Source organism: Cajanus cajan, chromosome 4 (genome assembly GCF_000230855.2).
Source record: "Cajanus cajan strain Asha chromosome 4, NIPB_CcT2T_4, whole genome shotgun sequence".
Taxonomy (NCBI): Eukaryota; Viridiplantae; Streptophyta; class Magnoliopsida; order Fabales; family Fabaceae; genus Cajanus; species Cajanus cajan.
This window is the reverse complement of record NC_138520.1, coordinates 24,677,209-24,695,302: the sequence shown is the minus strand read 5'-3', so window position 1 is coordinate 24,695,302 and position 18,094 is coordinate 24,677,209. Positions and strand designations below refer to the sequence as shown.

Below are 18,094 nucleotides of genomic sequence, written 5' to 3'. Positions count from 1 at the left end.
ACTTAGGAGGTTTTTTTTTCTACCTTTTTTTTCTTCCTCAATTTTTTTTTTCATAAATATTTGATCCTTCAACACTTAGGAAGGTGTAAGAGGAGTCAAAGTATGTTTCTTGCCTAGATGGACTAGGCGGATTTTGTTGGTGACCCCATCATGAATGGCCTTCCTATCATGTTGCTAATGAATTCCAAGTAAAATGTGGCTTGCATCCATTGGAATGACATCACATAAAACTTCATCTTTATACTTTCCAATGGAGAAAGGAACATTTACTTGGTCCTTAACTTCTATAGGTCCATCCTCATTAAGCCATTGAAGTTTATAAGATTTAGGATGAGCTATAGTAGTTAAGTTAAGCTTATAAACCAACCTTTGACTTACAAAATTATTGCAAGATCCACTATCAACAATGAGAGAACATGTTTTCTTCAAAATTTTGCATCTTGAATGAAAAAGGTTCTCTCTTTATGATTGATCTTGTTCCTTTGGTTGGTTGGTAAGTAACCTTTGATCAATTAATAAGTCACCTTCACATGGTGCTTCCTCACTAGAACTAAGGTTTTCATCTTCTTCACTTGAAGAGGATGAAGAAGATGAAGTGCTTTCCTTACTTAGGATCTCGTTGCCCCTAATGATCATGGTTTTATTTGTGAGGCATTGGGAAGCTATATGTCCCCTCCCTAAGCATTTAAAGCACTTAATGGAACTAGTCCTAGTTTCATTGGAAGGCTTTTCCCTTTGTTTTTCTTTTAGTGGTCTTTCGTTTGAATAGGTGATCGAAGCCGTATCCGGTCAAATAAAATAATTAAATGCAGTACTATGAAGTTGTCCTAGGTCGTCTCCCAAAGACCATTTTTCTCTGTCAAAGGCTTAAACACGAAGTGGGGGGGGTTTGGTTCAGATTTTTTAGTTTATAACACAATAAAACGCAGATAACACAACAAGTAAAATAGATTGGCTCCTTCTTCGGATTGTAACTCTCTTATCCTTGGTTCACAATGAGATTACTCTGTCAACCACTGAATCCTTGTTCCATCCGAGTTAACCAACTAAGCAAAGATTAACTCAAGATTTCCCTACAAAAATTAAGCAAACGTATACAACATCAACCTCTTCATAGATTAAGCAACTGTGGCATTGAGGACAGCCCATTAAGCATGGACACATTGATACAGAGGTTAAATGAAAAATGACCAAGTAGAACACAGATATACAAACATACCCAACCTCAAACAGAGATTACAATCCATAACAAGAAGCCAACCCCAGGGATTTTAGCCTTCCATTAAAACAAAACCAGATATTGAAACGAAAATGCAAGGAGAGGAGAGCAAAAAAAAATGGATAATTTGTATTCTTCAATGCAAGGGTTCAGATACAAAACGTAAACTGCAGATAAGAGGAAAGGAGAGCAAAACGTAAACTGCAAATACAACAACAAAGAGCAAAAAGAGAAAAACGTAAAAACAAAGAGAAGGAAGGTGTCCCCAACATGGTCACATCAGATGGGGGCTGTATGGCCTACCCTAGGACCCTAAAAACCCTAGAAGAGTCAAAATGGGCCCCCAAGTCAGGTTTGACCCGAAAATACATAAAATAAATGAAAAATTAAATAAAACAAAATGTTGATGTGGCATTGATGTGGTGTTGATGTGGCATTTATCTCTTGAAGTCCAAAAATAATATCCAAGCCCAAAAATGCTTCATAATTAACCTGAAAATAATTAATAAACAAAAAATTAGACCAAGTGAATTAGAATTAATTAAAATTCGAATTATTGGCCCAATGAAGCCCAAATAGTGAAACTGTGCAATTAATAAGCGATTAAGCCCAAATTAACAATTAAAATAAGTACAGAAAGATAAATAAATAGGGGAAAATAATGACTCATCAAATTCCCCCACACTTAGCTTTTTGCAGTCCTGGGCAAAATCATGAAGCAGAGCAATGGATAAATCCAGAACAATAAAGAGAGCCAGATGGAGAAAAAAAAACAAAAAAAAAAACACAAACAGACAGAGTTACATATTCCTCATTGAATCCTGAGAAAAGAGAGGAATAGACAACATGAAACACACAAAGAGCCAAAGAAACAAGATGCCTATGAACATCATCCATGTATTTCTAAACATGGCAAGAAAATTAGTCAGTTCAAGAGGTGACTCAAAAGCAACAGAACCTCACAAGATATGCACTGTATCACTAAATCTCTCAAGTGTCTAGGCTACTATATACTCTCGGAGCACTCATGAAAAAAAAGTAACAGATAGACTTGGAAAGCCTCTAAAATCAACACCCAACACACAAGCACATAAGGATCAAAAGGTCTTTTTAGGTTTGTAATGAGGCCAAGGAAAGGGTAGAGGCTAATATATGGGATAAGTAACTACAAACCAGACGAACTTGAGGAGCAATGTGATGAGTCATTATTTTCCCCTATTTTCTTACCTTTCTGTACTTATTTTATTCTCTAATTTGTGCTTAATTGTTGATTATTTGCACTGTTTTCTATTTGGGCTTTAATTGGACCAGTAATTCATATTTTAACTAATTTGAATTTTCTAAATCTAATTATTCCAAATTTTTATTTTCAGGGCAGTTTAATAATTAATTGGGCTTGGAATTAATTTTTGGACTTCAAGAGTAGCTGCCACGTCATCTTCCATGTCACCACTGCACCATTTTTCCACCTCAGCATTTAATTGCAATCTGTATTTTATTTTATTATATTATTGGGTCAGACTTGTATGGTAGAGGGGCCCAATTTCGTTTTAGGTTTAGGTCTAGGTTAGGGCTGACTTGGCAGCCACTAACAAGAGGGGTCTGATGTGATTACGTGAATAGTAGCCTCCCTTTGGCCAATAGGAGTGTTGCCCACCCCACAGGTTTCATTGAGGATGTCTTAGTTCGGGTTGGTGAACTAATTTTTCCTGCTGATTTTTATGTGCTTGACATGGAGGAGGGATTTTCCCATGGTTCCGCCCCAATCATTTTAGGCAGACCATTTTTGAAAATAGCCCGAACTAAGATTGATGTGTATGCTGGTACATTGTCCATGGAGTTTGGTGATGGTGTTGTCCATTTTAATATTCTTGATGCCATGAAACATCCATCTGAGGACCATTCTGTTTTTCGTGCTGAGATACTTGATGATGTTGTTGATCAATATGCTTCTGATTTTTATTCTTTGCATGATAAGAAACATTGTTTTCTATCTGATCTATATACTTCTCTTGCATGCACTTAATCTGAATCTGATTATGTTTCTGACTTTGATTTTGAATCTAATTTTGTATCTGATGTTTTCGGTGTTGTACCTTTGGATATTAATTCTTTGGAGTCAGAATGCACTAACCATGTTTCAGCAAGTACAAAAGAATCTGACTTGCAGGTTGAGGTACAGGCTGCGGAACCCCTTCTCCCTTCTTTGGTTCCTTCTGATGTTCAGCCAGCACCCACACCAGAGTTAAAGCCTCTTCTAGAGAACCTAAAGTATGCTTACTTGGAGGATGATGAGAAGTTGCCAATGATCATTTCCACCTCCCTTGATGCTGTTCAAGAGGAGAAATTGTTGCAGGTTCTGAAAAAGCATAAGAAAGCCATTGGTTGGACCCTGGCGGACATTCCTGGTATCAGTCCATCCACTTGCATGCACAGGATATTATTGGAGGATGGAGCTAAACCAGTGAGACAACCCCAGAGGCGACTCAACCCTATCATTTTGGATGTAGTGAAGGAGGTGACCAAGCTTCTTCAAGCTGGGATCATCTATCCTATATCAGATAGTCAGTGGGTGAGTTCGGTCCAGGTGGTCCCCAAGAAGACAGGCCTCACTGTTGTGAAAAATGAGAGGGATGAGCTCATTCCCACTAGAGTGCAAAATAGTTGGAGGGTCTGTATTGACTACCGGAGGCTGAATCAGGCAACCAGGAAGGATCATTTCCCTCTGCCCTTCATTGATCAGATGCTTGAGCGTCTGGCAGGTAAATCTCATTACTACTTTCTTGATGGGTTCTCTGGTTATTTTCAGATTCACATTACTCCTGAGGATCAGGAAAAGACCACATTCACCTGCCCTTTTGGTACTTTTGCTTATAGAAGGATGCCTTTTGGCCTATGTAATGCCCCTGGCACATTCCAGCGGTGCATGCTCAGTATTTTTAGCGATTATCTTGAAAATTGCATAGAGGTGTTTATGGATGATTTTACTGTATATGGATCCTCTTTTGATGCGTGTTAGGATAGTTTGGATAGAGTTCTGAATAGATGCATTGAGACTAACCTTGTTCTTAATTTTGAGAAATGTCATTTCATGGTTGAACAGGGTATAGTTTTAGGGCATATTATTCCTAGTAGCGGCATAGAAGTAGATCCTGCAAAAGTCTCTGTTATTTCACAGTTGCCTTACCCCTCTTGCGTGCGAGAGGTTCGATCTTTTCTTGACCATGCAGGTTTCTACAGGCGCTTTGTCAAAGAATTCAGCAAGAAGGCCCTTCCGCTATCCAATCTGCTACAAAAAGATGTTGATTTTGTTTTTGATGATAGGTGTAAACAGGCTTTTGACTGCCTCAAGGAAGCACTCACCACCACTCCAATCATTCAGGCACCTGATTGGACAGTCCCATTCGAGCTGATGTGTGATGCATCCAATTATGCATTGGGAGCTATCCTGGCACAGAGAGTTGACAAGTTTCCCAGAGTGATATATTATGCTTCTCGGACTTTGGACGCTGCCCAAGCAAACTACACTACCACAGAGAAAGAGCTTCTTGCCATTGTTTTTGCTCTTGATAAATTTAGATCTTAATTGCTTGGTTCTCGTGTTATTGTCTATACTGACCATGCAACTCTGAAGTACCTGCTGAAAAAGGCTAAGTTAAAGCCGAGATTGATCAGGTGGATGCTCTGGCTCCAGGAGTTTGATTTGGATATCCGCGACAGGAGTGGAGCTCAGAATTTAGTGGCAGACCATCTCAACAGAATTGAAAGGGTTGAGGAGAGTGTTGACGTCTTGCCCATCCAGGATAATTTTCCAGATGAAAATTTGTTGATTATTTCTTCTGTTTCTGTTTCTACCACCCCTTGGTTTGCAAACATTGTTCATTTTTTAGTTGCTTCTATTTTTCCTCCCTTAGCATCACGAGCTCAAATTGATAAAATTAAAAGTGATGCTAAGCATTATATTTGGGATGACCCCTATTTGTGGAAGTTGTGCAGTGACCAGGTGATTAGGAGATGCATACAAGATCATGAGATCGATTCAGTCCTACAGTTTTGTCACTCTTTCGCACCAGGTGGCCATCTAGGCATTCAGAGGACAGCTCGCAAGGTGCTTGACTGTGGTTTTTATTGGCCCACCATCTTCAAGGATGCGTGAAAGATTTGCAGCACTTATGAGTAGTGTCAGAGATCAGGAGGATCCCTTACATGGATACAACAGATGCCTCAGCAGCCCATGCTATTCTGTGAGGTGTTTGATGTCTGGGGTATTGATTTCATGGGTCCCTTTCTTGTTTCTTTTGGTTTTTCCTACATTTTTTTAGCTGTTGATTATGTTTCAAAATGGGTGGAAGCCAAACCCACTAGAACTAATGATGCTTGGGTTGTTGTGGATTTTGTCAGATCTAACATATTCTGCAGGTTTGGAGTACCCAAAGCTATTATTAGTGATCAAGGCACCCATTTTTGTAACAGATCTATGCAGGCTTTGCTCAAGAAGTACGAGGTAGTGCACAGAATTTCTACACCCTACCACCCCCAAACCAATGGGCAAGCTGAAATTTCAAATAGGGAGATCAAGAGAATCTTAGAGAAGATTGTCCAGCCCAACAGAAAAGATTGGAGTAACAAGTTGGATGATGCTCTTTGGGCGCATAGGACTGCCTACAAAGCACCCATAGGGATGTCTCCTTATCGGGTTTTCTTTGGCAAGGCATGTCATTTACCTGTTGAGATTGAGCATCGGGCCTACTGGGCTGTGAAGACCTGCAACTTCTCCATTGATCAGGCTGGTGAGGAAAGGAGGTTGCAACTCAATGAGCTTGATGAGATCCGCTTGGAAGCCTACGAGAATTCAAAATTCTACAAGGAGAAAACCAAGAAGTTCCATGACAGCTTGATAGCTAGGAAGGACTTCGTGGTTGGCCAGCAAGTTCTCTTGTACAATTCTCGGCTCGGACTCATGGGTGGTAAGTTACGATCAAAGTGGATTGGACCTTTTGTTGTTACTAATGTTTATCCTTATGGTACAGTTGAAATCAAAAGTGAATCCACAGATAAGAGCTTTAAAATCAATGGGCACCGGCTGAAGCCATTCCTCAGCAATCCATCTTTGTTGGATGTTGTTGTAGAGGAGACGTCTCTGCTTGACCCTGCTTCTCTCCCGCTGCCATGACTTAGGGAGTTTTCTTTCCCCCTCTCCTTCTTTACTTTTATTGCACAAGTCCAATTCTGTTGATTGTTCTGATTTTTCTGATCTTCTGTTTGTGCCACATTGGGACAATGTGTGATTTAAGTGTGGGGGGGGGACTGTTTTGGTTATATGTTTGTAGGTTTAATTGTTATTTTTGGGTCTAGGTTTTATGTTTAGTTGTTATGTACAATTTTGCATGTTTCTCTTTGATTTCTGGGTTTTGATAGTTTGTAGGCACTTACTTCATTCTTGGATAGGAGTTTCTTGATACTATATGGTTTGAAATCCCTGTTTTTCTCTGCTTGGATAGATGATTTTGAGGTTTGAGAGGTTGTTTTAATTGTGACAGATATACCCTGTGTGAGGATTTGAGCCACTCTCTGTTTTTTCTTGTGTGTTATGCCTCTTGATTACTTGCATAGTTGCCTTGTCTTGACTCTGTTTGATACTTCCTGATTCACATGCATGTTTGGATATGATTAAGGCATTTTGATTCTCATAAGCCTCTGGCCAAATAAGCTTACCCTGAATTAAGTCCTCTGATAACCCCTGCTGAGCCTATTTTCCCTTCTTTGTTTGAAGCTCATTACAAGCCTTAAGAGAAAAACCATGATTACCTTAACCTTAGGGAGTTTTGGAGCTCTGGAATTGTTTTGGGAATAAGTTCTTGAATAAGTGTGGGGGTGTGTGTATGTTTCATTGGATGATGTATATTGGCTAGTTGATTCCTTATGCTGTACATTTTACTTCTCTTCATATTATCTTATCTCATTTCAAATTTTCGTGTGTACTGTTCACTGTGTACTGTTCATTTTCAAAAAAAAATCAAAAAAAAAAAAAAAACAAAACAAAAAAAAACAAAAAAAAAAGAAAAATAATAATAAAATAATAATAAAAAAAATAAAAAATGAAAAAAAGAGAAGTTGTTTGAGGCAAGAGAAAGAGGATTGATCATCATAGAGGTCATTAGAGGTTTCTAGGTTTGTTTCTTGTGCGTATTCTTGACTTATTCCCCATTGCTCCTCTAGTTCCTCTGGTTTGTAGTTACTTATCCCATATATTTTCCTCTACCATGTCTGATGGAAGAAGGAAGAAGAAGTGAAGATGTACTCCTCCTTAGCCTCTCCTTAGCACAGATCTTCTTCAAGGAAATGCAATCCGAATTGATTGAACACTAAAGGAGGATTCTCAGAATAGGATGAAGGCTCAAGCCTTGGATGGAAGCATCCAAGCACAAGGACCAATGGAGTGCTCACTTCAAAGAGAAGGAAGAAGGTGAACTTCCTAGGGTTTTGAGGTGAATTCTCTTAAGACTTTGAAGAGGAAACTCGGAACTTAGGCTCTCAAATTTCATATATGATTCAAAGTGAGTACAATAGGTGAAGGAGGGAACATATATGCATCCGGATTGGCTCACACTTGGCGCCAATGTGCAAGCCTCATGTGGCGCCAAGTTTTTGAATTCAAATTTGAATTTGAATTCAAAAACTCAACTCACATGCTAGGGACCGGTCACATTAGTGTTAAGTGTCCATTTAGGTTGAATTTAAATGGAATTTAGGGTTGAATTTGTGTCACACTTGTTCAGCCAAGGTGGCGCAAACAATGTGACTCTAAATTCAACTTAAATGCAAGTTAAATTTAACCTAACGTTGCCTAATCCTTAGATTTAATAATTCCTCCTTAAATCCTAAACTAATGACCTAAATACAATGGTCAATGAAATACAATGAAAGGAAAAATTATAAGAAGAAGAATGAGCCTAATATTGGGTATCAAAAGCCCAAAGCCTAAGAAGCCTAATTTCAAGCCCAAAAGCATAAACCCTAATCTATGGTCAAAATACAAGACCAAAATCAAAGTACTTTCCTATACTAATAAAATGCAATAAAACATGGTGTTTAATCAAGTAAGGTCCATGTGAGAAACACCCTAGGCCCACCAAGCCCATTGGGCCCACTAAGCTCTGAAGCAGACAAGTCTTCAAGTAATCTCCTGGCCATAGCTCTAGTGGTTGGGCCTTTAGCCCATGCTCTTCCATCATTGTCCTTGGCCTCATTACAACCCTAAAAAGACCTTTTGATCCTTATGTGCATGTTTATTGGGTGTTGATTTTAGAGGCTTGCCAAGTTTATCTGTTGCTTGTTTTTCATGAGTGCTTTGAGAGTATATAGTTGCCTAGACACTTGAGAGATACAGTGATACAGTGCATCTTGTGAGGTTTTGTTGCTTTTGATTCACCTCTTGAGCTGATTGATTGTCTTGCCATGTTTTGAAATGCTTGGATGATTTCCATAAGTATCTAGTTTCTCTGACTCTTTCTGTGTTGGATGTTGTTTACTCCTTTTCTTTTCCCAGGATTCATTGGGGATTGTGTAAATCTGTTTGTTTTCTTGTGTGTATTCTTGTTTCTGTTTCTTCATGTTGTGTCACTCTCTTTGTTGTCTTTGGAATTGTTCCTTGCTCTGCTTTTTGATTTTTCCTAGGAGTGCAAAAGGCTAAGTGTGGGGGAATTTGATGAGTCATTATTTTCTCCTATTTTCTTACCTTTCTGTACTTATTTAAATCTCTAATTTGCGCTTAATTGTTGATTATCTGCACTGTTTTCTATTTGGGCTTTAATTGGACCAGTAATTCATATTTTAACTAATTTGAATTTTTTGAATCTAATTATTCCAAATTTTTATTTTCAGGGCAGTTTAATAATTAACTGGGCTTGGAATTAATTTTTGGACTTCAAGAGTAGCTGCCACATCATCTTCCATGTCACCACTGCACCATTTTTCCACCTCAGCATTTAATTGCAATCTGTATTTTATTTTATTGTATTATTGGGTCAGACTTGTATGGTAGAGGGGCCCAATTTCGTTTTAGGTTTAGGTCTAGGTTAAGGCTGACTTGGCAGCCACTAACAAGAGGGGTCTGATGTGACTACGTGAACAGTAGCCTTTCTTTGTTTTTCCTTACGTTTTTCTCTCATGAGCGACAGTTCCTTTACGTTTTGGCTTCCCTGCTGGTTCTTTGTTCTGGACCATTTTTATTCACGTTTTTCTTGCTCTAAACGTTTTTCTTTTCTTCTTCTCCTCTTATATTCATTTTGTATCTGAACTGAACCATTGCATTGAAGAAATACAGATTGTCCATTTTCGTTTTGTTCTCCTTTCTTGCATTTTCTGTTTCCATTTTCGTTTCTGTTTGTATTTTCATTTCTGTTTGTATTTTCGTTTCTGTTTCCGTTTTAATGGAAGGCTAAAACCCTAGGGGTTGGCTCCTTGAGCAGATTGCAATCTCTGATTGAGGTTTTATTTATATTTGTATCTGTGTTCTGCTTGGTTCTTCTTCATTGAACCTCTGAAACATTTTTGACACCTGTTCATGCTTAATGAATCAGGTTGCTCACAAGTTGTTTAATCTTGTGGGGAGGTTTAATGTTGTATACGTTTGCTTAATTCGTGTAGGGAAATCTTGAGTTAATCTTCGCTTAGTTGGTTAACTCGGATGGAACAAGGATTAAGTTATGAAAAGAGAAATCTTTTGACAACCAGGGATAAAAGAGTTGCAATTCAAACAGGGAGCCAATTCGTTTTACTAGCTGTGTTTTATTTCGTTTTATTGTGTTATAAACTGAAAACCTGAACCAAACCCCCCCACTTCGTGTGTTTAAGCCTTTAACAGTAAAAGACGGTCCTTGGGAGACGACCTAGGAGTCACTTCCTAGTATTACATTTAATTGTATTTATTTGATCGGATACGGCTTCGATCACAATGGAGAATAAGTCAAGAATACGCACAAGAAACAAATCCAGAAACCTCTAATAACATCTTTGATAAACAATCCTCTTTCTCTTGCCTCAAACAAGTTTTTTTTTTTTATTTGATTTTTTTTTAACAGTACATAGTGAACAGTACACACGAAAATTTGAAATGAGATAAGATAACATGCAGAGAAGTAAAATGTACAACATAAGGAATCAACTAGCCAATATACATCATCCAATGAAACATACACACACCCCCACACTTATTCAATAACTTATTCCCAAAACAATTCCAAAGCTCCCAAACTCCCTAAGGTTAAGGTAATCATGGTTTTTCACTTAAGGCTTGTAATGAGCTTCAAACAAAGAAGGGGAAATAGGCTCAGCAGGGGTTATCAGAGGAGTTAATTCAAGGTAGGCTTATTTGGCTAGAGGCTTATGAGAATCAAAATGCCTTAATCCTTTCCAAACATGCATGCGAACCAAGAAATATCAAACAGAGTCAAGCCAAGGACATTGTGCAAGCAATCAAGAGGCAAAACACATAAGAAAGAACAGAGAAAGGGTCAAAACCTCACACAGGTAAATTTGTCACATTCAATTCAACCTCTCAAACCTCATAATCAACGTCCCAAGTAGAGAAAGACAGGGATTTCAATCCATATAATATCAAGTAACTCATATCCAAGAGTGAAGCAAGTGCATACAAACTATCAAAACCCAGAAATCAAAGAGAAACATGCAAAACTGTACATAACACCTAAACATAAAACCTAAAACAAAAATAACAAATAAACCCTAAAAGCATATAACCAAAATAGTTCCCCCCCACACTTAAATCACACATTGTCCCAATGTGGCACACACATAAGATCAGAGCAATCAGAACAATCAACAGAATTGGACATGTGTAATAAAAGTAAAGAAGGAGAAGGGGAAATAAAACTCCCTAAGTCATGGTAGTGGGAGAGAAGTGGGGTCGAGCAGAGACATCTCCTCTACAACTGAATTCAACAGGGAAGGATTGCTGAGGAAAGGTTTTAGACGGTGTCCGTTAACCTTGAAGCTCTTGTTTGTGGATTCACTTTTGATCTCAACTGTACCATAAGGAAAAACATTAGTAACAACAATAGGTCTAATCCACTTAGAACGCAACTTACCACCCATGAGACCAAGCCTTGAATTATACAGTAAAACTTTCTGCCCAACCGTGAAGTCCTTTCTAGCTATCAAACTATCATGGAACTTCTTAGATTTCTCCTTGTAGAACTTAGAGTTCTCATAGGCTTCCAGGCGGATCTCATCAAGCTCACTTAGTTGCAACTTTCTTTCCTCTCCAGCCTGATCAATAAAGAAGTTGCAGGTCTTCACAGCCTAATAGGCTCGGTGCTCTATCTCCACAAGAAGATGACATGCTTTGCCAAAGATAACCCGATAAGGAGACATCCCTATGGGTGCTTTGTAAGCAGTCCTATGTGCCCAGAGAGCATCATCCAACTTGTTACTCCAATCTTTTCTGTTGGGCTGGACAATCTTTTCTAAGATTCTCTTGATCTCCCTGTTCGAAATTTTGGCTTGCCCATTGGTTTGGGGTGGTAGGGTGTAGAAAATATGTGCACTACCCCATTCTTCTTGAGAAAAGCCTGCATAAATCTGTTACAAAAATGGGTGCCTTGATCACTAATAATAGCTCTAGGTACTCCAAACCTGCAGAATAGGTGAGATCTAACAAAATCCACAATAACCCGAGCGTCATTAGTTCTGGTGGGTTTGGCTTCCACCCATTTTGAAACATAATCAACAACTAAAAGAATGTAGGAAAAACCAAAAGAAACAGGAAAGGGACCCATGAAATCAATACCCTAAACATCAAACACCGCACAGAATAACATGGGCTGCTAAGGCATCTGCTATCTCCTTGTAAGGGATCCTCCTGCTCGCTGACACTGCTCACAAGTGTTACAAATCTTCCACGCATCTCTGAAGATGGTAGGCCAATAGAAACCAAAATCGAGCACCTTGAGAGCTGTCCTCTGAATGCCTAGATGGCCACCTGGTGCGGAAGAATGACAAAACTGCAGGATCAAATCAATCGCATGATCTAGTATGCATCTCCTAGTCACTTGGTCAATGCACAACTTCCACAAATAGGGGTCATCCTAAATATAATGCTTAGCATCACTCTTAATTTTATCAATTTGAGCTCGTGATGCTAAAGGAGGAAAAACAGAAGCAACTAAAAAATTAATAATGTTTGCAAATCAAGGGGATGGTAAAAGAAACAGAAATAGAAGAAACAATCAACAAATTTTCATCAGGAAAATTATCTTGGATGGGCAAGACGTCATCACTATCCTCAGCTCTTTCAATTCTGCTAAGATGGTCTGCCACTAAATTCTGAGCTCCACTCCTGTCCCGGATATCCAAATCAAACTCCTGGAGCCAGAGCATCCACTTGATCAATCTAGGCTTTGACTCAGCCTTTTTCAGCAAGTACTTCACAACTGCATGGTCAGTATAGACAATAACACGAGAACCAAGCAAATAAGATCTAAATTTATCAAGAGCTAAAACAATGGCAAGAAGCTCTTTCTCTGTGGTAGTGTAGTTTTCTTGGGCAACTCCAAAGTCCTGGAAGCATAATATATCACTCGAGGCAACTTGTCAACTCTTTGTGCCAGGATAGCTCCTAATGCATAAATGGATGCGTCACACATCAGCTCGAATGAGACTGTCCAATCAGGTGCCTGAATGATTGGAGTGGTGGTGAGTCCTTCCTTGAGGCAGTCAAAAGCCTGTTTACACCTGTCATAAAAAAAAATCAACATCTTTCTACAACAGATTGGATAGCGGAAGGGCCTTCTTGCTAAATTCTTTGATGAAGCGCTTGTAGAAACCTGCATGGCCAAGAAAAGATCGAACCTCTCGCACGCAAGAGGGGTAAGGCAATTGTGAAATAACAGAGACTTTCACAGGATCTACTTCAATGCCCTTACTAGAAATAATATGCCGTAAAATTATACCCTGTTCTACCATGAAGTGACATTTTTCAAAATTCAGAACAAGATCAGTTTCAATGCATCTATTAAGCACTCTATCCAAATTATCTAAGCATGTGTCAAAAGAGGATCCATATACAGTGAAATCATCCATAAACACCTCTATGCAATTTTCAAGAAAATCAGAAAAGATACTAAGCATGCACCGCTAGAAGGTACCAGGGGCATTGCATAGGCCAAAAGGCATCCTCCTATAGCAAAAATGCCAAAGGGGCAGGTGAATGTGGTTTTCTCTTGATCCTCAAGAGCAATATGGATTTGAAAATAACCAGAAAAAACATCAAGAAAGTAGTAGTGAGATTAACCTGCCAGACGCTCAAGCATCTAGTTAATGAAAGGCAGCGAAAAATGATCTTTCCTGGCTGCTTGATTCAGCCTTCGGTAGTCGATGCAGACCCTCCAACTATTTTGCACTATAGTGGGAATGAGCTCATCCCTCTCATTTTTCACAAAAGTGAGGCCTATCTTCTTGGGGACCACCTGGACCGGACTCACCCACTGACTATCTGATATAGGATAAATGATCCCAGCTTGAAGAAGCTTGGTCACCACCTTCTTCACTACATCCAAAATGACAGGGTTGAGTCACCTTTGAGGCTGTCTAACTGGTTTAGATCCATCCTTTAAGAGTATCCTATGCATGCAAGTGGATGGGTTGATACCAGGAATGTCCGCCAAGGTTCAACTGATGGCTTTCTTATGCTTTTTCAGAACGTGTAACAATTTCTCTTCTTGAACAATATCAAGGGAGGTGGAAATGATCACTGGCAACTTCTCATCATCCTCCAAGTAAGCATACTTGAGGTTTTCTAGTAGAGGCTTTAATTCTGGAATGGGTGCTGGCTGAACAGTAGAAGGAACTAAGGGTTCCACAGCATGTACCTCAACCTGCAAGTTAGATTCATGTGTACTTCCTAAAACATGGTTAGTGCATTTTGACTCTAGAGAAATAATATCCAGAGGTACAGCACCCAAAACATCAGATACAAAATCATATTTATTTTTGGAACAGGAATCAAAATCGGATACAAAAATAGATTCAAAATCAAACTCATAAACAAATTCAAAAACATAATCAAATTCAGTGCATACAAGAGAAGTATATAGATCAGATAGAAAACAATGTTTCTTATCATGCAAAGAATGAAAATCAGAAGCATACTCATCAACAACATCATCAAGTATCTCAACATGAAAAACAGAATGGTCTTCAGATGGATGTCTCATGGCATCAAGAATATTAAAATGGACAATACTATCACCAAATTCCATGGAAAATTTACCAACATACACATTAATCTTAGTTCGGGTTGTTTTCAAAAATGGTCTGCCTAAAATGATTGGGACAGATCCATGGGAGAATCCCTCCTCCATATCAAGCACATAAAAATCAACAGGAAAAATTAGTTCATCGACCCGAACTAAGACATCCTCAATGAAACCTGTAGGGTGGGTGACACTTCTATTTACCAACTGTATCACCACACCCGTAGGTTGCTTAGGACCAAAAGACAAAGATTTAAAAATGGACAGAGGCATGACAATTATAGAAGCACCCAAATCAAGCATGGCATTTTCAAATTTGCTATTCCCAATAATACAAGGTATGGAGAAAGTAACTGGGTCCTTACATTTTTCAGGAATGTGCGGAACAAATTTACCTATCAAAGTAGACACATTTTTCCTCCAAAGGGCTTATGCTTAAAGAGAGTCACTTTCCCATTGAAAATGATTTAAAAGAAACTCTCTTTATTCATCAAGACCTTAATTCTTTCTCTCACATTACCACTAGTCATGAAGTGGAGATTCAAAAGCAAATCCTTTTTAAAGAAAAAGAATCTCAACTTCAAGATTTAGTGAAGAAGAAGTAGACTTCACCTAGTACCACTTCTTGTGCTACTTCCTTGGTGGTGCCCAAGGAAGATAAGCCTTCTTTCTTTCAGACTCTTTCTACTTTAGTTCCCTTCATAAAGCACCCAACTTTAGATTGGTATGATTTGTTGGATACATCTCATGGTGTCCTATTTTCTATTTTTGATCTTGAGGGAAGTTCAAACTTATTTGAACTTAACTTGGACACTTCCCTACAAGACAAACTTAGATTATATGAGTTTTCTAAACTCCCCTTAACACCTTTTTCTCATATGTATCTAACAAATTATGCAATACAAAGTTGTTTAGGTAATTTTTTAGTTAAGTTTTCTTTATTTTCCAATACTTACCTAGGTAATTACATTGGGCACTTCCAACAAGATATTTTAGTTTTTAGGACTAGTGCTTTAGTGTGCTATAGTTTTAGTCTTTTTAACTTTTTAGGTTTTAGTTATACACCTAGACTTCATCATGGGGAGGATCCTATCCTTAGCATTAGGGAGTCTAGTCTTTTTAGTTTAGAAAATATTTTTAGCATTTTTAGTGGCACTCCTCTTAGGATGCACTTTCCATCTATATCATATACTATTACCTCTCATGCTTACTTTTATGTTTTTGTTCGTCATGACGTCCACCATGAAGAACCTCTTGATTTGAGGTCAAATCCTTTTCAAGAGGGAGGGGATGATGGAATAACACTAAGGCCGAGAAAACCAAGAGGTGATATACTAAAGGAGGCAAGAGGAATGGGATAGTAAGGCCATTTTTGGACCTTAGCTCCTAAGTTTTATAGCATTTATTTCTTTATTCCTATTTTGCCCTTGTCTTTAATTTCCTATTTTACCCTTGTATTTTGGGGTATTTTAGTCATAGAATTTCTTTTACTTGTATTTCCAATTCTACCCTTGTATTTTGGGGTATTTTAGTCATAGGATTTATTTTCTTTGTATTTCCTATTTTACCCTTGTATTATGGGGTGCTTTAGATGATTAGGTTTTTAATTTGGGCTAGGGTATTACACTAGAAGGGTGACGCATTTTTGGTGAGTTTTTGATCTATTTTTGGTGATAGAAAGGCTTAGGCCCAAGTGGAGGGCAAAGGTTGCATGATCATATCATACACCTTGATGTAGCCAATCTAGACCCATAGATTCCAAACTTGGTCACCAAGTAGCATCTAGGGTTCATTTGGCATGTCATTTGGAGTGCATTTGCCTTGTGAATTTCGGCCATGCACACTCCAAATGCAACCCTAGATGCCTCCCCTCCTATAAATACCCAACACCCCACCACTTGTAAATACTTTGGATTATATAGATTTTGAGTGAGCAATTCTTGCCTCAACATCTTCTCCTTAGTCACTAGGTTACTTTGGCTAACCTTCTCCTATCTCCCCCATTGGAGAGTGAGAACCCTAGAGTGGCCTCCATTCACTTTTGGAGTGAGCCAACCTTGTGAGCACCAAACACCATTCCATAAACACTTCCGCCCAACATCTCCTTTTCACGCCTATCCTCCTTTTCTTTTACCATAAACCTACCTTTGTCTACCCTTTTGGTGAGCCTAGATCAAGGGCAAAGCCTTCTCCTTCATACCCTACGTCAATCATGGAAGGAGGAAGCCATCACAAGCTTTCTCCACCAAGTTGCCTGATCCCTGATATATCTTTTATGATTGCCGTGGTTCTTGAGGAAGGGAAAAATTTCTCCAGAAACATTCTTTTAAGATCATCCCAGGTTGTGATGGACATGGGAGCCAAATAATATAGCCAGTCTTTAGCAACTCCCTCCAATGAGTGTGGAAATGCCTTCAAGTAAATATGGTCCTCTTGAACATCAGGAGGCTTCATGGTAGAACAAACAATATGGAACTCCTTCAGATGTTTATGTGGATCCTCACCTGCATGACCATGAAACTTGGGCAACAAATGGATTAGTCCAGTTTTAAGCACAAAAGGAACATCTTCTTCAGGGTATTGAATGCACAAAATCTCATAATTAAAATCAGGTGCAGCCATCTCCCTAAGAGTCCTCTCACGAGGTCCATTATAAGGTTGTTCACCCATGTTTTCTGGTTGACTTGAATCAAATCATATGCAACACTTACACTATGACTATCACTATGACTATTACTATCTAAAGATGGAATGATATGCTCTCTAATTAGTCTATGGAATGCCCTATCAATCTCAGGATCAAATGGATGCAAAAAACTTGGGTTGCTCCTAGTCATGCACTGCATGCAACACATGCATCAAGGCACGTGAGCAATAGGGGTAAAATGGGAATTTCCATGAAAACTCAGAAAACATAAAAAATAATGCACCAATATCATCCTAAAATCATTAGAAATTACCACAAGAAATTTGAGAGCAAAATTCAAAGCCTAGCTATATGAACTACCTAAGAAAAGTTTGGAAAAATAGGGAAATAAAACTTCAAAATTAGAAAAAAAAAATAGTAAACGGCCTTTTTTTGAAAATCTAGGTCTGGGTTTGACAGATCTTTTTTCCTACACAAAATGAAAAAAATGTTTGCCTAATTCCGATAACCAGAGCCAAAGTTATGGCCGTTTGAAGTTTTGCTGAAAACTATTTTCAAAAATTTTGGTATCTCCAAATCTTGACCAAACTATGTGCCCCTGCTATTTTTTACACAAAATATAGGTTGAAAGAAGTTACCACACAAAATTTGAGGCAAAAATAACAAGTCTAGCTATCAAAACCAAAAATCACAATTAATTGGAAAATTCAGCTACTATTCAGCACTATTCATGCTCACCAAAATTGCACCAGATTTGCAACATTTTCACACCTCTTCCCACATTTTTGGCACCCGAATAGAGGAGTATCAGGGAGACAATAGAGTATGCTACACCGAATCAGAGCATGCACCAAACACGCACCAAAATAGAGCACACACACCAGAAATTGAGCCATAAAATGCACCAGAAATTGAACCAGCACATGCACCAATACTAACACAAACGGATATGAT

General features: G+C 38.6%; 2 protein-coding genes across 2 annotated transcripts; one reads left to right on the top strand and one right to left on the bottom strand.

The window, feature by feature from the left end:
* Positions 1-2,951: 2,951 nt before the first annotated feature.
* LOC145957256 (uncharacterized) lies at positions 2,952-6,392 on the top strand. Its single transcript, XM_083073477.1, has 8 exons — positions 2,952-3,152; positions 3,390-3,683; positions 3,982-4,080; positions 4,323-4,775; positions 4,854-5,083; positions 5,639-5,816; positions 5,931-6,009; positions 6,250-6,392. Exons 1-8 carry the CDS (start codon positions 2,952-2,954, stop codon positions 6,390-6,392), a joined length of 1,677 nt encoding a protein of 558 aa, XP_082929603.1.
* Positions 6,393-11,122: 4,730 nt separating this feature from the next.
* Positions 11,123-16,630, bottom strand: LOC145957255 (uncharacterized). The gene is made up of 6 exons (XM_083073476.1): positions 16,561-16,630; positions 14,027-14,888; positions 12,901-12,973; positions 12,452-12,799; positions 12,123-12,243; positions 11,123-11,265 (listed from the first exon to the last, which is right to left on the bottom strand). The coding sequence occupies exons 1-6, from the start codon at positions 16,628-16,630 to the stop codon at positions 11,123-11,125; spliced, it is 1,617 nt and encodes a 538-aa protein (XP_082929602.1).
* Between the last annotated feature and the right edge of the window lie 1,464 nt (positions 16,631-18,094).

Bases quoted from the DNA above. Each gene is read 5' to 3' on its own strand.
- LOC145957255 (XM_083073476.1), bottom strand. From the start codon at position 16,630: ATGGTAAAAGAAAAGGAGGATAGGCGTGAAAAGGAGATGTTGGGCGGA. The intron at 14,889-16,560 runs GTGCTCACAAGG...CTACTTTGATAG, and splicing joins TGTTTATGGAATGGTGTTTG to GTAAATTTGTTCCGCACATT. The intron at 12,974-14,026 runs GTATGCTTACTT...TTTTTATGACAG, and splicing joins CCTCTACTAGAAAACCTCAA to GTGTAAACAGGCTTTTGACT.
- LOC145957256 (XM_083073477.1), top strand. From the start codon at position 2,952: ATGGAGGAGGGATTTTCCCATGGTTCCGCCCCAATCATTTTAGGCAGA. The intron at 4,081-4,322 runs GTACTTTTGCTT...ATGGTTGAACAG, and splicing joins CACATTCACCTGCCCTTTTG to GGTATAGTTTTAGGGCATAT. The intron at 4,776-4,853 runs GTTTTTGCTCTT...GCAACTCTGAAG, and splicing joins AGAAAGAGCTTCTTGCCATT to TACCTGCTGAAAAAGGCTAA.